Consider the following 19,909-nt stretch of genomic DNA (forward strand, 5'->3'; position numbering starts at 1 on the left):
AACACTGTTTTAAAACTTCAGACGAAAAGTCATTTTGATTTTTTACTATTATTTTTATCGTTTGGTTTTTGTTTTGGCTTAGGTGGGGTCGCTTTAGCCTCGCCAAACTGTGACGACATGCATATTTCTGTTGCAGCCTCGCAGCAGGGAACAGCTGCAGCGAGCAGCACTGCTGTGGTCCTGTTAGGCAGCACGACCCCCCGCCGATGGCCTCAGCTGGAGACCACGGAGAAATCGCTCCTTTAAATAGCACTTTATTTTAGCGGGGCTTTGTTTTTCCAGTGTAATTTACTCTTCTTCTTTTTTTTTTTTCTTTTTCTTTGCTCTCTTCACCTATAAGATGAAAGAGTGACATCATCAGTGACAAAAGGTGTGATTTTATCACCCATTACTTAGAATAGGTAAATTATCAGACTTTCCAAACTGAGTAGCCCATTTTTTTTTTTTTTTTCCTTCTTCTTCTTCTCTGACACAGCAGTAAACTTATCTTGGGAAAATGTTGCTTCCTTTTTTGTGGATAAAAGACTTTCAGGTTTGTCAGTTCAGACCTCGGGCTACGTGCTACTTTGGCACCCGCTGATCTCATAATCGAGGCGGACACATGGGGAGAAGCGATGTGTGCACTGTCAGCTCCCATATCCCGCCAGTCAGTCAATTTATTTCGTCTTTCAGACTGCGAGACATTTCATTGCAGCGTTCGGTCCGTCGGTCCGACAGAAAGTCAGCTTTTCGGTTAATTTTGTCCACCTTTGCTAACAAAGTGAAGACTCGGAAAACAAGCAAAATATTTAAGGTGGCCTTTGTTTTGTTTTTCATTATACTTTATAATTTTGTATTTGTTGGTTATAGGCAAAGAGTTATTGATTAATTAGCCTTTAAAATTCTTCAAATGAGGCTGCCTATGCCATTAATGTGAATTAAAATATTCAAACATATATCTATTAGAAAAATGTCCCCTCTTCTCTTCTCTTCTCTTCTCTTCTCTTCTCTTCTCTTCTCTTCTCTTCTCTCAAAATGTCTTCCATAATCTCTTTGTCCTCAGTTTTCAGTGTTGTACCTGTTGCTGTTTTACAGTGGTGAACAATCAATAAATCCTTGTATTAAATAAATAAGTCATATTTTAAAAACACTGGCTGTGATTGGTGGAACGCCAATCTCCCGCTCGGGGTATTTTTGACTGGATGCCACTGTTTACGTGTTTTCGGGGGGGCTGATTTGCTGAAATGATAAATGGGTGAAGGTAAAACTGTTCATTTTGTCGTGTTGCACCCAGCATCTGTTACCAGTGGGTGGATGAAATTTGTTTTGCTAAATTGTTCATTGATCTGCAATTTAAGTTGGAAGCAAGTGGGTCAATAAACATATTTGCAAACTCTCTGTGATAACGAGGGATGGCAGTTTCCTTTATCCCTCTCAAATCACCCCTTCCATGTGTACCTGTCTATATGTGTGTTATGTGTGTATGTATAATCCATTCTGTTTTCTGTGTTCCAGAATTAGGATCTCCAAATCCAAGTTCAGGTTAGTAATTGTTGTTTCCCACCGTCTTTGATCTCATCTGCTCTCTCATCTATCCTGCTGTGATGTGATATCTGTATATGTGTGTGTGTCTGTGTACGGAAGGCCACCAAAACACTGAAAAACAAAACCTCCTTAAAAGAGCATTTTGAGAAGATAAGACTTTGTACAGCACAAAAATTATTTCAATTTAATATTTTTTTCACCTTGAATCCAGTTCAATCGATCAATAAATCTAAATATATACTGCTATAAAAGAACCCGTGGTAATACAAGACTGAAAATAGAGCTGTGAAATACATCAAATCTGTTAAAGTGACTTTATCAAATCACTGCAGTTACATAAAATGAAAAATACTATATGTTGAAAGCCATTTGAATTTGAAAGTAGCGATGTCGGAAGTCCAAATATCTGGCTGTAATTTGTTCTAGAGTTGGACATCAGTGACAGTTGTTCTTTTAGATAAAGAAATCTTGTAAATAAAACAAAAAAAACTAATCTTATTGATGGTTGTCATCAAATGTTGGCAGCAGCAGTTCAACCAGATCAGGAGTCACACAGCTGTCACTCACTCTGTCTGTCTAAGTTCTTATAAATTTAACCAAAAATGTCAAATGTGTCAATTTATTCAGGAGGCCTTTTGGTAATAATTCCTTTCTGCTGCCATTAGACACAATAAACTGACAGATATATCACTTCTGATCAGTATAAAATCCACTTTTTCAGGTGAACGTTCTTGAAAATTATCTCCAGTTTGAAAGGTGGCAGAAGACGTTTTATCTCATTTCAAAATAAAACTACGACATGCCTTTTACCGTGAGGGTGCATGTCTGCTTGTGTCGTGTCGTGAGTTGTGTCTCGTGTTCAGCGTGGCAGAAGCGTGCCGTATCAGAGGACCGGCGACGCCTACATCTTGTATCGACAGCGAGCGATAAGATTTCTTGGTAGAGCGGATGAAGAATTGGCCGGCATATCAAATGTGGGGGCCGGAGCGGTCAAGTGGGAATAATAGATGGATCAATTCAGAAGGACACCATGTGTGACACAGCCTTAAATTACAGGTTATTCTTGTCCGATTGTTTTTGATGAGTGGGACATTTATGAAATTATTCTCGTCAAATCATTGGTGCATGCGTGTAGGTTAAGCGCAACGGTGCAACCTTTCGAGCGATTTTGAGCGTTTGATACGGGTGATACTGTCAAGTGTGAAGCTGGTAATTCCCAGAAACAATCGGCTTAATTTCCAACAGCGGTGGGCACAAAAAAATTCAAATGACCTCGTGCACAATACAACACAGGAGAATACTCTTAAAAAAAAACCACCACTATTGTTTGTTTTGAGGCTTGAATTTCTCTTGACTGGGATCACATGCAGTATAAGACTTTTTCACTTTTAAGCTTTTATAGAGGACTCATCAAAAACCACTTGTTTTCAACTGAGTTGAAACACCATCATATATCATGTACAAATATTCCGTTTAATCTGTCCCTAACTATTAAATTGATTTATTATTATTAATGGAAGACATTTCTCACTGAGATGTTTAAATATATTCTGCACTGTTGCATTTACATGTTTGTGTACTACGTGTTTCCATTTATTATTTATCTTAATTTGGGCGTGTGGATATAATCCTGTCATGTCCACGAGGATTATGTTTACAGTGTTCAGTTACAGTGATCAAATATACTCTCATAATTTGAGAGAGTATTGTTGAATGCGTCAGTCAAAACAGCAGCATTTGTGGTATTTTAATCAGAATCAGTGTGAAGCAGAAGTGGGTTTTTGGGGTTTTTTTATCTCTCGAAAGCAGCAACTATCCACAATTTGTTTTTCCTTTAAAAGAAAGTGGTGCACGTTTAATTTTGCGACAAAGCTCCTGGTTCTGGTTTCTTCTCGGTGTGACGATTACTAACTCTGTTCCACAGCTCCGATGTTGTTGCTTCTCTGTGGAAAGACCAATTAAACTTTTCTTCAACTTTTTTTTGTTTTGTTTTTTGACTCTGTTCCCTCTATTTGAATTTCCCCTCTTGCGGGTCACGACTATCTTTCCTTCTTCATCTGGTTTGGCATCGTCATCCTCGACTCCTTCGCCCCGTCGCTTTTGCGAACTCTTGTCCATCCCACTGGCTCTGACCCTTCTCTCCCCACTCCCACCCAATCCTCACCAGTCCCTCTCTGAATGCACTCCTCCTCTCCCCCCAGCCGTTACTCTCGGAGGTGGAACAGGCTGTGCAGGAGGAAGTGCCGGGCAGCGGTCAAGTCGCAGGTTTTCTACTGGCTGGTCATCTTTCTGGTTTTCCTCAACACGCTGACCATCGCCTCGGAACATCACCAGCAGCCTCAGTGGCTAACCGATGTACAAGGTGCATTGCGCTCATCCACAAAATCAATTTACATTTTACCCGGTCCGTGCTAACTTTGATGCTCCTCTTATTTCCTTTTTGGTTTTTTTGCTTGCGTTCTCTACAGACATAGCCAATAAGGTTTTGCTCGCCCTCTTCACCGGAGAAATGCTGTTGAAGATGTACAGTCTGGGCCTACAGGTATGACGCTAAAAAGTCCATGTCAGCCCGACAAAATTTCCAACGCAACCTCACAATCGTCACCAGAAATATAACGCTCCAACCTCTCGCCATCTCTCCCACAGGCGTACTTCGTTTCACTCTTCAATCGGTTCGACAGCTTCGTAGTCTGTGGCGGGATTCTCGAGACCATTCTGGTGGAAACGAAGATCATGTCTCCTCTCGGCATTTCCGTGCTCCGCTGCGTACGCCTGCTCCGAATCTTCAAAATCACCAGGTTATTGAATTTTTTTGTTTTGTTTTGTGTGTCTTGCTCCTTTTTATTTCTTCTTTATTTTTAACCACCGAACCACATTGAGCTCTTTTTTTTTTTTTTTTTCCTGCATTTTCAGATACTGGAACTCTCTGTCCAACCTGGTGGCATCGCTGCTCAACTCAGTTCGCTCCATCGCTTCCCTGCTGCTCCTGCTCTTCCTCTTCATCATCATCTTCTCCCTGCTGGGCATGCAGCTGTTTGGTGGGAAATTCAACTTCGACGAAACGCGACGCAGCACCTTCGACAACTTCCCGCAGTCTCTGCTCACCGTGTTCCAGGTAACTGCTCCTTGCAGCTGTTTCCGGTCCGTGTTGGTTCTGTACGACACATTTCGCCCCGCAAATTAGGATCTTTACATCCATGTGCAGTCCAAGAGGTTTATAAGTTATTTATTGATTGAATGAAATTTGAATGAATCTTTCATTGTCACAAGTGTGACTTAATTCCCAAAGAATCAATTTTTCATGACATTTCTTTATGCGGATGAAATTTTTATTCCCTCTTATTTCTTTCTGAACAGATCCTAACGGGAGAGGACTGGAACTCCGTGATGTATGACGGCATCATGGCGTACGGTGGTCCATCTTTTCCTGGCATGCTGGTCTGCATCTACTTCATCATCCTCTTCATCTGCGGAAACTGTATCCCCCTTCAAACAGAGGCCAACGCGAATTAGCCGCACAGCAGTTTACGTAAAAAACCACATCTGATGCTTGTTGGGGGCAATGATGGGAGGAGAAATGTGTTGTTTTTTAATATTCTTGACAAATCCCATCACTCAACAAGTGGTAGTGTTTTCCGATAAAGACGTGAATTAAACTTGCTGTGATTTCTAACCCCGCCGGTTCAAGATGCAGCTGTCAGGGAGCGGGATGCGTTCTGCATTCGGGATTTTCCTGTCAGCCAGTGAGCGACTCGACTCAAGCAGCTGAAAGTTCACGCTCTGTCAGATAAGGGGATTGTAGACCGAAAGTTAGCACTTTATTCACTCGGCCCCCGCTAAGACGGCGCACATCCGGCGTCGCCCGTGATCCGATGGGTCAGCAGCTTCCTTAGCGTCGCCCCTCTGAACAGATATCCTCCTGAATGTCTTCTTGGCCATCGCTGTCGACAATCTGGCCGACGCAGAGAGCTTGACGTCCGCCCAGAAGGAGGAAGAGGAGGAGAAGGAGAGGAAGAAGCTGGCCAGGTAAAATGAAAACAGAGGCATATAGACTGAGAGTGAGCTTGACCAATCTAAAGCTTAGACCATCCCAGAAAGTCTTTCAGGACCAGATGCATTTAGGGATGGCGACACTAGAAACCTTGAAATCAAACTACTTAAAATAGTTTAAACATTGCAATATTATCGTTTTTTTAAGAGACACTTGTATTTTCCTTGTTTGCCTTTTCCTCTAAATCAGTTTTACTGGGTATTTTTAGCGTCATTCAGCCCATAAAGGTAATTTGTCAGCAGGGATAATGTGAGATTTTAGTGCAGCTGAGAAAGATAGTGTTTTCCCGTCAGTTGGACAAATCATCGAATGTCTCCTTCCTGGATGTAACCTGTATCGACCAGGAGAGAAGGTGTAATGGAAAACGATCATTTCCCAGCTCACCGTGCTTTTGGTTTGATCATATCAGCACAGCCGATCCATGTGACTTGAGCAAACGTCATCCCTGCTGTTTTTCATGTTAGTTGATGTGATTTGGAGTGATCTCATTGGTAATCAGGCCCCGCGGAGGTTACACGAAGGAGAAACCTACAAGTGAGGTGAGGGTGTCGTACTCCTGTCTCTCTCCAGACTCGCCAGTCCAGAGAAGCGCCATGACAACGAGAAGCCGCCTCTGGAGGAGAAGAAGGAGAAGAAGAAGGAGAAGATAGAGCTCAAGTCCATTACTTCTGATGGAGAGACCAACACTGCGACTAAGGTACTCATACACAGTAGAGAATACACGGAGACTCACCGAAGATTCCGCAGCCTTTCTGTAAAAGACTGAGCTGACGGGCGATACGTCTCCTTTGCAGATCAACATGGACGACTGCTGTGGAGACGAGACTGAAGAGAAGAATCCTTATCCCGCGAATGATTACATAGGTAACCTGAAGTGCAGCCGCGAATCCAATTAATGTGTAAAGAAATACCTGGGTGCCCTAATTTGATGAACCAATAACTGAACATGACAAGTTGCATGCACTTTCTTTCTTTTGTGTTGGACTGATCGATCAGTCTTCATTCACGTAGAAGTTTTCAGACGTGGGAATGCAACGCGACGTGCTTCAATGTCTTTTCCTCCTCCACACCAGGAGACGAGGATGAAGATGAGCCAGAGATGCCTGTTGGCCCTCGACCGCGGCCTCTGTCTGACATCCAGCTGAAGGAGAAGGCCATTCCCATGCCAGAGGCCCGGGCGTTCTTCGTATTCAGCCACACCAACAAGTGAGCAGATGCTGTAGTGATGCCTCTTGTATTTTTTATTTTGTTTTTTTTGTCTCATGCTCTCCTCCCTCTCTCCTTCATGTGAATCTATTACAATCCCAGTATTATCTTTATAACAGCACTCCGAAATACCGTTCTAATTCTGTGCCCTTCTTTATTTTTTACAGATTCAGGGTTTTGTGCCATAAAATCGTCAACCACAATATCTTCACCAACCTCATCCTCTTCTTCATCCTGCTCAGCAGCATCAGTCTGGCCGCAGAAGACCCCGTCAAGAACGATTCCTTCAGAAACCAGGTAACGCAATCAAACACTAACATGTGGGCGTTTCAGTCCGGATGCACGATGACGTGGAGGCTGAAGCTTTTGTGGCGATCATTAGTTTCCCCACACACACTCATTGTGAACTAACTGCATTATAGCTGACAGCAACATATAGGAACCAAAGCTGATTGTGAGTGGCCTGGTGCACTTGATGAGATTTCAGCCGGAGTCCTGTAACTATTATTAACTTCATGTTACAATGATTTGAAATGCTTATGAGGCCATGTTTTGTCATTTTAATATTTTCAATGCAACTGTTAAGGTCTGAGCTAATTTAGTGGATTCCTATTTAGTGTTATTCGGACACCGCGTAGACACAGTTTCCTCAGGCTTCAGGCTCAAAGTATAAAAAACTATTTCATTTATGTGCCCCAGCAGAGACTGTATATAGTCACCCTCAAGCCATGTTATAAAGTGGCTGTGTCTAAAAAGGACACACTGTTTTTTCTTCATATATGTCGTAATATCAAGTCAAGTGTGTGTGCGTGTGCGTGCGTGCGTGCGTGCGTGCGTGCGTGCATGCGCGCGCTCTCTCTTAATATTAATTAAATGTGTTTTCTTCCCCCTGTAAGTGTGAAATTCCCAGGGGCCCATAAAGATCTCTTTTTACAGCTACACTGGTCGACTACAATTAACCCTAGAATTAAATATTAATGGAATTAAACATTCTTTAGTTTTTTTATTTTACTGTTTCAATATTTACTTTGGTCCCATTTATTATCTTGAGACATGAACTTCAGCATTATTTATTTGTATGTTACGGAGGTTTTTTTTTTTGTTTTTTTTTTTAAACCTTTTTCTCCATTTGATTATAAAATGAGTGTTTAACTCCAGAAGTACTTTACTTCAGTTGTCTTCTTTGGTCTGGACACAGAAATGTTTGTGAGCCCTTACGGATTACGAGTTTGAAAAAAAGTTCCTTGCTTTTTAAACAATCGCAGGTTGTTTCAAAGTAATACAAATACCCAACACAGAAGAACAAAGTTGTTGAAAAATTGAGTGTGTATTAATAAAGAAAATAGAAGGATTGTTTGTGATTCAACAAAAGCTGTTGTCTGATGTTTATTATATGATCTGTTTTCTAGATCCTGGGCTATGCAGATCATGTCTTTACTGGGCTTTTCACCATAGAGATCATTCTTAAGGTACTACTAATGTGTTGTAATATGAGGTGTGAGGAGTTATTAATTGGTGACTGAAGTTTGCAAACAATAAAAAAAAAAATCACACATAGATTGACTGATTGTCAAAATTGACTTTGAAATGAGTTTAAATCCTTCCCAACCTCTTCTCCTCTGACACTTGAACTTTGACCCTGACAGATGACAGCATACGGAGCCTTCCTCCATAAAGGCTCGTTCTGTCGAAACTACTTCAACATCCTGGATTTAGTGGTGGTCAGTGTGTCTCTCATCTCCTCCGGAATACAGTAAGTGCAATAGTTTTTTTTTTTTTTTTTATCTTTCTACCAGTGCATGTTTTACTCGTCATTTTTGCATGCTGTTATAGTGTTACTCCATATATACTCAAAGATGCACTTGGTGTAATATATGTAACAGAAACGCTAACCAGCCGAGACAAACAGAGACTGCTGCATGCGAGTATACATGAGTTGTCAAGTGGCCAAAATAGCATCAATTGCCCCATGCTTCGCACCTCCCTCTGTACTCCTAATAACTTCACACTCCATTACTCCCCATCCTTTCTTTCTATGTACTGCTTGTTTAAAAAAAAAAAAAAAATGTTCTCTGCTTCTTGTAGCAAATAACTCCTTTGAAATGCTGTGACATGTCTGATGTTTAATATGCTATGCTACGCTCTCTGTCTCTGATGCCTAATAGACTAGACTTCTCGACGTAAGTTAGTCCGTATTAATAACCCCCTTTTTTTAAACAGACCTTCACCTTAACCGTGTAAAGCTGTCAAGTCTTTTGGTTTGATATTTCTATGGTTTTGGAGAGTTGAGTTAAACAGTTATCACCAAATACACATAATTATCGATTATGTTTGTAACTACTAGGTTTACTTTAGTCGAGTAATAAAGTACTGCTGTAAATCAGATAGCAGGCAGCTTTATTGGTTTTTAACAAGAAAAACACATCATTATCCGGAGCTCTCATAGTCACCTTTCATATTTAATTAAAGTTAAACGAGAGTGTTTGTGTTAATGAGATTTGGAGTTTGGTGATCTGCGTTTTACTCTGAACAGTAGTCGGAGGTCAAATTCAGTCCTCATATTTGTGGATGAACAGAAACTCTCCTGAGCAATAGAAATGACACCTGAATGCTAAAACTCAGCCTGTTAAAGGTAGTGAGTGAGTGGGATTTTTCCTGAATGTATCACAGTTAAACTAATTCTGACTTTTAACACCACCTGCGCACTTGTTTGTTTCTGTGGTTTGAGGATGTTGCACATATTTCCTGTGATGTGCTTTTGCTGCCAAATACCGTATTGGTTTGATTATAAGATAACGCTCCGTTATAGAAGGGTCATATTTGGGGAAACAGGTGGGTAAAAATCTTGATTTTATGAAGGCTTTACTGAACTTGGTATCTTAGAGTTTTTTTCTTTAAAAGCCTTACTGGAGCCCGATATGTAACAACGACCAAAAATGTTATAAAATATAAAGTAATAAACTCTGAAATGTAATAACTTGTCAATAATGTAACAAAAGTGCTGAGCCCAAAAGGTAATAAAAAAAATAAAAATTTAACAACTGGCCAATAACAACATTTAACAAGAACTTAAATGTGATCTTATGTTTAATGTTATACATTATTTTGTACTGATCCAGAAATAGATTACAGATTATAGAGAACAGACAACTATAAATGACTTGGGCAACAGCAATCATATGGATATACACGTATAAACAAATAGTTTAAACTTTTTCAGTGGTATTCAAGGTAAAGCAGTTCAAGTTCAACTCCAAACCATGAATCATTGTCACTTTATGATGTAATACAATTATTACAATATTAGGGAAATATTTTCCCTGCTCCTTAATGTAAAAGTTTTTTTAAGTTTTAAGGCTCAGCATTTTGTTACATTATTGACTGGTAATTACATTTTGTGCTTTATTACATCATATTTTATCACATTTTGGGTGGGTGTTACATTTGGGGCTCTAACAAGCCTTCAATCGGCTTATTGGCACCTTTATCAGACTTATCATGGCCCCCAAAGTGATCACACGGCCATCGCTCATTACTCACGCCCAACGTCTGACTGGCTCGGTCAGATGTCCCCTTGTTTCTAAAGCCGACAAAACAGCTAAATATTTGACATTGCATACAAGCAAGGCCCACTTTATCAGATCTATTAACAGGAAATGAAATCTTGTCCTATTTTTGGACCAATACGGTATTTATTTATTTTTTCTTCTACAGATCTTTCATCATGTTGTAGAAAGCCTACAAAAGAGCAGAAAGGACATTGTAAAGCTAACACACGAGAAGAAAATCGCCACCACATGTGTAAATTATGGACATTTATCAAAAAAAGAAAAACACTGTATATACACGACTCATATGACAGATTGCCTGTTTGTGTTGTCTCATAATGTGACAGCATGAAATATGGCCCGTATCAGCGAACATGAAAGAACAACAGCACCATGGCCAATAAAAAACAAAAAAAAACAACGTCTGACGGTATCTATTTTTGGTCTCCGATAGATGGATAAAGTACTTCTTGCCATCGGGCGATTGGTAAATCGTTGTCAAATTTTGAAACGCCTCAAACGCCGGTGTTTTCAAAACCATTTGACGTCTGTCTGCGTTTTACTGCAACTATGAAATAATCCTCACAGATGGTTTGACTGTGATATGTGACTGATAACATCCCGCTGCGCACAGACTACCTTTAACTGCCCTCAGACTTTACCTTCGTCTGTAACAAGTTGCACAACGGGTGTTTTATTTATTTATTTTGTTTCCCTCCTTACTTTCTGTTTGAAGTCGGCACAGAGCGGTGTTTCCCCTTTAAATCACTCCCTCTGACAAGTCACTCCCTCAAGAATATACGATGACATTTTGAATTTCCTTTTTCCTTCAGCTTTAGGGGGGGAAAAGTTCTGAGCCTATTATCTCCACTATTGAAGCAGATTTTCAAGATGTTTGCTAAAACCGCCGATGTCAAGTGGTAATGAAAGCTCCGATCACGGAAGCCGCCGTTACAATTCAAAATGTCATCGTACTAATCTGATTCCTTTGACTCGATTCTTTTGGATCACCTCTTTTTGAAAGGTCCACACAGTTGTGACCTTTGTCTGGTACTGACACTCTCTTACAGCACAAAAAATCTCTGTTTGCCTGTAAATGTCTGTCAGTGTCCTCCTCTTGGTCTGTCAATGTTTCACTCGTGTCGTTCGTATTTCTGCGTGTGTGTGTGTGTGTGTGTGTTTCACGTGTTTTGGTAAATATATTATTGTGAGTAGTTCCTGTTGAGAAGCTCTACTGTCTGTTGGGACCCACTGGCCCTAAAAACATACTTTAACTCCTCTGGTGCTCGATCCTTGCTTTTCGTCTGGTAATTCTTTATATATAGCTTGAAACTGTGGTAATTGTCATACTAAAAGGTATTTCATCCATTTAATTTGTCTGAGTTACAATTAAAATTTTTTTTTATTTTTTTGTTAAAAGCAATACATTTTTATTATTAAAAAATTCAAGAAAGACAGAATTGTTCATGGAAAAGGCATCGCCCTGACCATTAGATTCATTCATCCTAGTAATAGTTCATCTGATATAGATTTTATAGAATACAGCTGGAGAAGATCATGTGGTTGTGAAGCTAATCAAAGCAATGTCCGTTTTTCTTCTTTAAGTACTTTTACTTTGACTTTCCCTTTTTAAATTATGTTAGAATGCAGTTTTCCTTCGGTTCATGGGTGCGTTTGTATCTTGATCATTTTCATTTCCCGTGTGACGTCTCCATTTGTTCCAAATCACAGATGCTACTGAAAGTACTCTGTGACACGTGCGCTGCTCCGGTGTTTAGAAAAGCTCAGAGTTTAGATCAACTCCACTTGTCGGGAGTTTAATCTCACACGTGTGTTTCAGGTCCAGCGCAATTAACGTGGTGAAGATCCTGCGAGTCCTGCGGGTGCTGAGACCACTGAGGGCCATCAACAGAGCCAAAGGACTGAAGGTTAAAAACTCGTGACTTCTTTCTTACACGAAAGACGCGAAGATGTACTGACTTGTACTTTTGTTGTGTTCACAGCACGTTGTGCAGTGTGTCTTCGTGGCCATCAGGACCATCGGCAACATCGTCATCGTCACTACATTACTCCAGTTCATGTTCGCCTGTATTGGAGTGCAGCTATTCAAGGTGAATCCATCTAATATACGTAGTATCTTCACTTTATTTCATTCTTTCTCTCAATGTGAACACTGACTTCACTCGTCTTTCCATCAGGGCAAGTTCTCCTACTGTACCGACAGCTCCAAGCAGACTCAGGCAGAGTGCAAGTAAGTGAGCGACACTTGACATCTTTTTTCCTCGCAGTCTCTCGACCGAAGTAATCACATGACCTCATCGTGGGTTTTCAGGGGTTTCTTCATCATGTATAAAGACGGCGACGTGGCGAAGCCGGAGAGAAAGCAGCGACAGTGGGAAAACAGCGACTTCAACTTCGACGACGTCCTGCAGGGCATGATGGCCCTGTTCGCCGTTTCCACCTTTGAGGGCTGGCCGGGGTCGGTGTCCATAGCGACAAGTCAAGGTCGAACACACGTTGCCTTGACACGTCCGAGTACTTAGATGGTATTTCCTCTGGTCAGGTTACTGTACCGGGCCATCGACTCTCACGCTGAGGACGTCGGACCCATCTACAACTACCGCGTGGTCATCTCCATCTTCTTCATCATCTACATCATCATCATTGCCTTTTTCATGATGAACATCTTCGTCGGTTTCGTCATCGTCACATTTCAGGAGCAAGGAGAGCAAGAGTATAAGAACTGTGAGCTGGACAAGAACCAGGTATCATTTATGTATTTTACATTCTAGGCAGAAGTATAACTTATTTAATCATACCCCTTTATATCTTTGTTGTTACGAAAGTGTTGTTCTATCCTACACCCATTAACAAAAACAGTGACAACCTATACAGCCAGAAACTCTCTTTAAACTCTTTAAGTCTGATGATTGTTTTATCTCTGAACATGAATTATTCTATAATTTTACACCATGGGTGGTGATACACAAGCTTTTCAGTTTGGTTCCGGCCTTTATGAGTTTTTAACTGTAATTTCCCCCTGAAGTCGTACCTATTTTCTCTTTCTCTTCACATGTTCTGAATGTACTTGCGTTTTTTTAGCGCCGAGAAAAAACGTGAAACACGTCCGATTTAACTCAGAAGGCAAACAGTGATTTCTCCGACTGAAGCGACCAGTCGTGGTCCGCGAGGAGCGAGGCAGAGAAGTGACCGGTGTCTCCTATTTGTGTGTTTGTGCCACAGCGGCAGTGTGTGGAGTACGCCCTGAAGGCCCGTCCATTGCGTCGCTACATCCCCAAGAACCCGTACCAGTACAAGGTGTGGTACGTGGTCAACTCCACCTACTTCGAGTACCTGATGTTCACGCTCATCCTCCTCAACACCATCTGTCTGGCCATGCAAGTGAGTAATACGAAGGCGCGAAGCGGCGCACGCTCGAGGGGTTTTGCGGACGCTAACGCGCGCCTCGTGCTTCCGCAGCATCACGGTCAGACGAAGAACTTCAACGACGCCATGAACATCCTCAACATGCTCTTCACGGGCCTGTTCACCGTGGAGATGATCCTCAAACTCATCGCCTTCAAACCCAGGGTAGGTGCACGTCCGCAACCCAACACGACGAGTGTGATTACAGTATGGCGCCACGGGAAAGCACCAAAAATGCGTTTTACTTTTAATCTAAATAATGAGAGCAAATCAGTTGCAGCTTGACTTGTCACGACCTTTGAAAGTGATCCGGAACGTTTTGCTCAAAATGAAATCCACGTAATTGACGATTGATGCTGTACTGTACTGTTTGTTCCTCATCGCTTCCCGATTTCTTCCAGATTGTAATTATTGCGCCGTGGATTTAAAATATGATTAGTGGACAGCATCATGTGTTTGGGGTTTTTTTTGTGTTTTTTTTTTTATCTCTCCACTCCCTCGTTACCCCCACTGCTGTTGCCATGTAGCTGCACGGGTTTATTGGTCCGATCTCACAAGTTCCTGGTGCGTCAGCTATTTAAAGAGTAACAGATGGGAACGCTTCCCCCATTACAGCAGAGTTAGTGGAAAATCCTTGAACCCAATCAATAGCAAAAGCATATTTTCGCATCATGTTTCACTCGTACTCTAGGTTCTTGCACGATACATAGACGCTGTAAACCAAAAGATCGATGCAGGAGTAAAGATTAGTGCTTTTATTGAACTTATAGCTGGAAAAAAAAAAAAACACACACATAACCCCTGTGTGTCATCTTTATTAACTCATGTGAGTTGGAGAAATATAAAAGTGGGATTTGTGTCTTTTTATCACCTTCTGTCCAGGAACCATTACAACAATACTACTGTCCCTTTTTTTTTTTTTTTTTTAAATAATGCTCTCATTTTAATCCATACATTCTAAAGTATGAACTATGAATCCAACGACTTTAAGAGTTTGGGAATACAATCATCATAAAAAGAAAATAATCACCTTTCTCCAATATCTTATTTAGTTGCTGAAAGATTGTGATTCAATGAAGGTCATTCAGAAAAGCGTCAGTATTTTGGAGTCGCTTTTCAAAGCACTAATTCATATTAAACTATATTTTTCTGAACAACTCTAAAATTGAAATAATATTGGAATCAGTGAAATGTCTTCATTTCTGCACGTGAACGTTCGCTCCAGTTGCAGTGGTTGGGAATTTACATCAAGCTGCTCTCATTGACTAAATGTTTTATTACAGGATCTAATCATTATGAAACTCATGAAAAATTTAACGTGACTCCCAGAGAGACTGGACACTTCTACTACAAGCATATATTAGAATTACTGCGACTAGTGTATTGAAAAGTACAAACTGGTCTTTTTTTTTTTTTTTTTTTTTAATAAACATTCATTAGTTTGATATTTTCATCTTAAAAACATGAATTATTACTCTTTGCTATTGATATCGGTGGGCTGGGACACCAGTTTGAGTCACACGTTTGTTTTCAGTTCCTCTTTAAGTTCAGAATGAGAAATATCTGATACTCGATATGTCTTGATGCAGCCTGATGACACATTCCCAACCTCTCCTGTATAATGTCATATATTGTATTTCATGATTTAACCTGCATTTGATCAACTTTGATGACCTTTTTGCCTTTAGCCATCACCCAGAGGACCTGCACACTAATGTTATTATTATTTCTCAGGTATTGAAGGTGTCAGACACATCTGGGATTAGCTCCACCGACAATGTTTTTTTTTTTTTCCTGTTTAATATATGATATAAACTGTTTCACAGGTTTGACCGTCTCAGCCAAGGAGCAGCAAAAACATCTTTTGTTTTCTCCTATTCCTACTTATAATCTAATCAAAACTGATGCTTATATAAATGCATTTATAATGAATTAATGATGATCCAATATAATCAAATTGTGTCCCAGATCACAGATGTTTACTGTTAAAATCTGGATTTTCACAGAGACTGAAAACCGCTTAATTAAAAGCAGCATATTCAAGGTTACCTTGCAGTATTTGCATAATGTCATGTGCAGATGAGTTATGGCAAGAGGAGGGTTTGTTGTTTTTTTTCTTGTTTTTTTTTTTTATGGTCGTACCTCAGCTGCCGATGACAGATGATGAAGCTGAAAATAGATCAGTAAGATTGATCTCCCGCCGTATCCCCTTATTATCAGCCAATTTACCCATGATTCCCAACAACTGAGTCAGATTTTTTTTTTAACTTTATGATTTAACGTTTCAAAAGATATAGTGGACTGTGAAACAACTCACATGTCTTCATCGGTAATTAGCAAACCTTCAAATATCCCTTCTTTAATAATAAAGCAGCTTTTGGCGTACTAGAACTAACAGGTTTCTAATCTGCTGCTGCAACGCTGCACACATCATTAACCTGTCTTTAGAGTGAGCCACTAAGAAGTGGTCCGGACTCCCAATGAATTTTATATCTTGCATTAGATCGAAGTGTTTGTGAAGGAGCTCTGCAGCAGGCCTGTTTTTTCAAAATGCCAAATCTTACCTGCCGCTGCGAGTTCACTCAAGCTTTCTCAAGCCGCGCCACGCAGTAACAAATTCCCAGCGTCTGATGTAAACAACCATACGTATTTACCTTTTTTTTAAATAACGAGAAAAGTCAAATGTTTTGCATGAATTCCCCCCTTTTGCACAAATGCTGATAGCGAAGTGGCCACAAAAGCGTCGCTGAAGGGCCTCAAGACGCAGATGGGAGACATAAATAAGGGCGCTCTAACGGCGCCCTCCTTAACCGAGCAGGAAGCGCAGCTCCGCTGGATGAACAGATAAAACGCAGTGGAAACTTTCTTCATCCTTTCATGTGTCGGTTCATCAAGTATCGCTGAGTGTTTTCTGCTTCCCGCGCGTACTGTACAACCTTACACCACCTTAATGGGAGCTGCGAAGTGGCAGCAGATGTTGTTTTCCTTCTAACCTACCTTTCTTACCCTCCTCCTCCTCCCCCCCCCCCCCCACCCTCCCCCTCCCCTTGCTCACCTCGCCCTGTGTAGGGGTACTTTAGTGATCCCTGGAATGTGTTTGATTTCCTCATCGTAATTGGCAGCATAATAGACGTCATTCTCAGTGAAATCAACGTAAGTACGAAGCCCCCCAACACCCCCACCACCACCACCACCCCCTCGCTCTCCCTCCCTCTCTGTCTGTGTCTCGTGTCTTCTAAATCTTTTATCTCCCTCCACTCTACTTTCCTTTGTGGCTCCGCTGTGTCTTGTGCTGTTGTTTCTCCTCATCTGTCCCTCTTCTTTGTCAGCCTCTTCTCTCTCTCTCTCTCTCTCTCTCTCTCTCTCTCTCTCTCTCTCTCTCTCTCTCTTGCTCTCTCTCTCTCTCTCTCTCTTCTTCTTCTTCTCCTCCCTCGTCCTTCTCTCCCCCTCGTCCTTCAATCCAAGATGGCCGCTGCCACTCAGGGGGGCCCCACCCCCCCACCCACCCATCCCCACCCCTGACCACGAGAACCAGCTTCTTCCAGAGTCTATCAGAGAATTCAGGCAGCGTTTAGCTTTGTTTGAAGACAAAGCGTTTCTATATCTCAAATGTTTTTGGATTGTTTTGTTTTTGGTTTTTTTTGGTCTGGTCACGTTGTGACTCCCGCTCAGGTTTGATCCCCTCACTAACCAAACTAACCGACCAATCACAAACAGCCTTACTCAGCTTTTTTTTGGTAACTGCTACAACGGGCTTTTTTTGGGGGGGGTGTTGTGATTTTGTTGCAAATTACTGTTGTACCTGTTGACATTTCCTCTCATGGACGAGCATGACCAGTTGCTGCTGCTCTTCCTCTGCTGTCCATCTCTTCCAGACTGCCCCTTCTTTTTTCGTTTTTCGGTTGTTTAATTTTGACCCTCTCTCCTACTAAAAACTCCAGTGCACATGTATGTAATGTTTTTTATCTTATTTTTCTCCTCTCTCCTTTGATTTCCATTCTTCCCATATTCATTTTTTATTTATTTTTTTTACATGTCTTATGTTCTGTCCTCTTCTGTTGTTTTTCTTTTTTTCCTTTCCACCACTACGCAGCATTATTTTGTTGATGCATGGAACACATTTGATGCCTTGATAGTTGTGGGTAGCATTGTTGACATAGCGATCACTGAGGTTAACGTAAGTAGCCCAACTCCCTCCCTCCCTTCCCGCCTGCCTGCTCTGCCATTCCCCCACACACACACACACACAAACAGACCGAGCGCTGATACTCATCTCGCATGCTTCGGAATCATTAGGCGACTTCAGCCGCACAGTATTTGTGCTGAAAAGATGGCTGCATGTACTCCGAATCCTGGCGGATAACGGAGCCAGATGTAGCACGGAGCCAGGGAACTTTGAATGGGTTTGTGTCATTTTAAGTTTTTACTTTCACATCTGGATGAAATGATCAGTTTTAAATTTAAATCTTTCTTACAGAAAGTTTGTTTTCAATCCCCGTTTTTTCCTGATGTTCCTCCACCACCAAAGTACTTTTTAAAAAAAAGACGTCCGGCGGCTTCAGATGGGTATTCATGCCTCGGTCTGCTCAGCATCAGTAGCATCAGAAACTATTGCATTTGCCAATAGAACCGACTGCATTTTCCCAGCACTTGGTTTGTTTTCCACATTGGTTTTATTTGATCCTTCATCAGTGCCACAGGGGAGGCTGCGCTTTCCCCTGGCATGATGGACACTGTATAGCATGACAGATACAAAGGTGATATATCCAGGCCTGTCACTGCATTCAGTAAAGATCCACACTCAAGTTGCTTTCTTTCATTTAAAAAAATTTTTTTTATATACATATGACAGATTGTAATGTGCAGACGTGGCGAACAATTTGATCCAGAAATGGATTTACTCAGGACCCGTGAAAATTTATGGAAATGTATGTATGAATTCATTTATCATTGAGGTGGAGGCCCTATGGTCAGCAGCGGCGGCGATGGATGAGAATGAATATCTCAAACACAAGTCAAATGTTGAGTGTCTATTGTATTTACACTCCAGGGATAATTGGGGTTTTACGCATGGGAGAGAGAAAGAGCTGTTAGTCGGGAGAATACGGCGAGTCCTGCCGTGTGTCACTGGACATTTACTCCATTTACAAGATAGTGTCTGCGTCCTGACGGGGGAAAAAAAAAAGGTTATTTCTACCCAACTATATCAATTGATTAAATGGAATGTAGACTTTTAAAACATGATATATCAACTAATAATTATAATAAACAAAAAAAAAAAGTAGCGAATCATAATTCAAAAAATTATACTTTGATGGTTTTGTCATGTCATCAGTTGAAATGTATTCGATCATTTAACTTCTGATCAAGTGGAAACTAATTCTAATGAAAACTTCAGAGCATACAAACAACACGCTTTGAAGTTGTTTTAAAACTGCTCCATTACCATTTTTATATACTTACCATGTGGTTTAAAGACATTCTCACGGGGAAATCTGTGTAACTTTAGACCAACACATTGCCTCACTTGCTGATCTTGAATCAGCCAATGTATTAGAAACTGAAAAGATGTGAATATAAAAGGCGAACGATGATACGTTCAGACATTTATCTATTCACACAGTTAAGATTAACCTTGACAGGCCAGAGATATGCACCTTTGTCATCTATACAAGTCACTGATGTTGCACCCAACTCTTTGGTTTGGAGTTTGCCATTGATTTGATTGATTTTATTTACTAAGAAATTAATCAATTTGGTTACTTGGTTTGGAGTTTTTTTTTTTCTGAGCGCTTAATTTTTTATCCTCTTATACGTCTAATTTAAAGGCATGCCCCTAGTCCTTTCTTTTCTTCTTCTTCTTTTTCTGCGGTGGTTTCAATCATTTGGATGATGATATGCCCAAGTTATCTTTCCTTTTTTTTTTTTAAGAAACCCTCCGCACTTCAATCCTGTGAAATCTCTGGACCTTTTTTTTTTTTTTTTTTTTTTTGGGAACCGGGACCCTGTCATCTGGACACTTTTAAGATTTAGCATGCTGCTGCATTTCATTGTTTTCACAATTGAAGCTTTCTAACATCAGCAGCCAGTAAGCTGCTGTCTTCTCGTTGCATTTTTAAAGTGACATGCAGTAACAAGCTAGATTTTTTATTTA

General features: G+C 40.8%; 1 protein-coding gene across 1 annotated transcript in view; it reads left to right on the plus strand.

Annotated features, from left to right (window-relative positions):
• The window catches only part of cacna1c (calcium channel, voltage-dependent, L type, alpha 1C subunit), a 143,853-nt gene that overhangs the window by 104,771 nt on the left and 19,173 nt on the right, over nt 1-19,909 (plus strand). The window contains exons 12-32 of the mRNA XM_080491898.1: nt 1,495-1,521; nt 3,726-3,886; nt 3,993-4,066; nt 4,171-4,322; nt 4,438-4,639; nt 4,882-5,002; nt 5,436-5,550; nt 6,146-6,272; nt 6,370-6,439; nt 6,649-6,781; nt 6,949-7,078; nt 8,191-8,250; nt 8,428-8,534; nt 12,170-12,257; nt 12,333-12,440; nt 12,528-12,580; nt 12,662-12,808; nt 12,893-13,094; nt 13,573-13,731; nt 13,810-13,920; nt 16,825-16,908. Of these exons, the coding sequence (XP_080348024.1) occupies nt 1,495-1,521; nt 3,726-3,886; nt 3,993-4,066; nt 4,171-4,322; nt 4,438-4,639; nt 4,882-5,002; nt 5,436-5,550; nt 6,146-6,272; nt 6,370-6,439; nt 6,649-6,781; nt 6,949-7,078; nt 8,191-8,250; nt 8,428-8,534; nt 12,170-12,257; nt 12,333-12,440; nt 12,528-12,580; nt 12,662-12,808; nt 12,893-13,094; nt 13,573-13,731; nt 13,810-13,920; nt 16,825-16,908 (2,431 nt within the window). The remainder of the gene's footprint in view (nt 1-1,494; nt 1,522-3,725; nt 3,887-3,992; nt 4,067-4,170; nt 4,323-4,437; nt 4,640-4,881; nt 5,003-5,435; nt 5,551-6,145; nt 6,273-6,369; nt 6,440-6,648; nt 6,782-6,948; nt 7,079-8,190; nt 8,251-8,427; nt 8,535-12,169; nt 12,258-12,332; nt 12,441-12,527; nt 12,581-12,661; nt 12,809-12,892; nt 13,095-13,572; nt 13,732-13,809; nt 13,921-16,824; nt 16,909-19,909) is intronic.

This window comes from Lipophrys pholis (assembly GCF_963383615.2).
Source record: "Lipophrys pholis genome assembly, chromosome: 22".
Classification (NCBI taxonomy): domain Eukaryota; kingdom Metazoa; phylum Chordata; class Actinopteri; order Blenniiformes; family Blenniidae; genus Lipophrys; species Lipophrys pholis.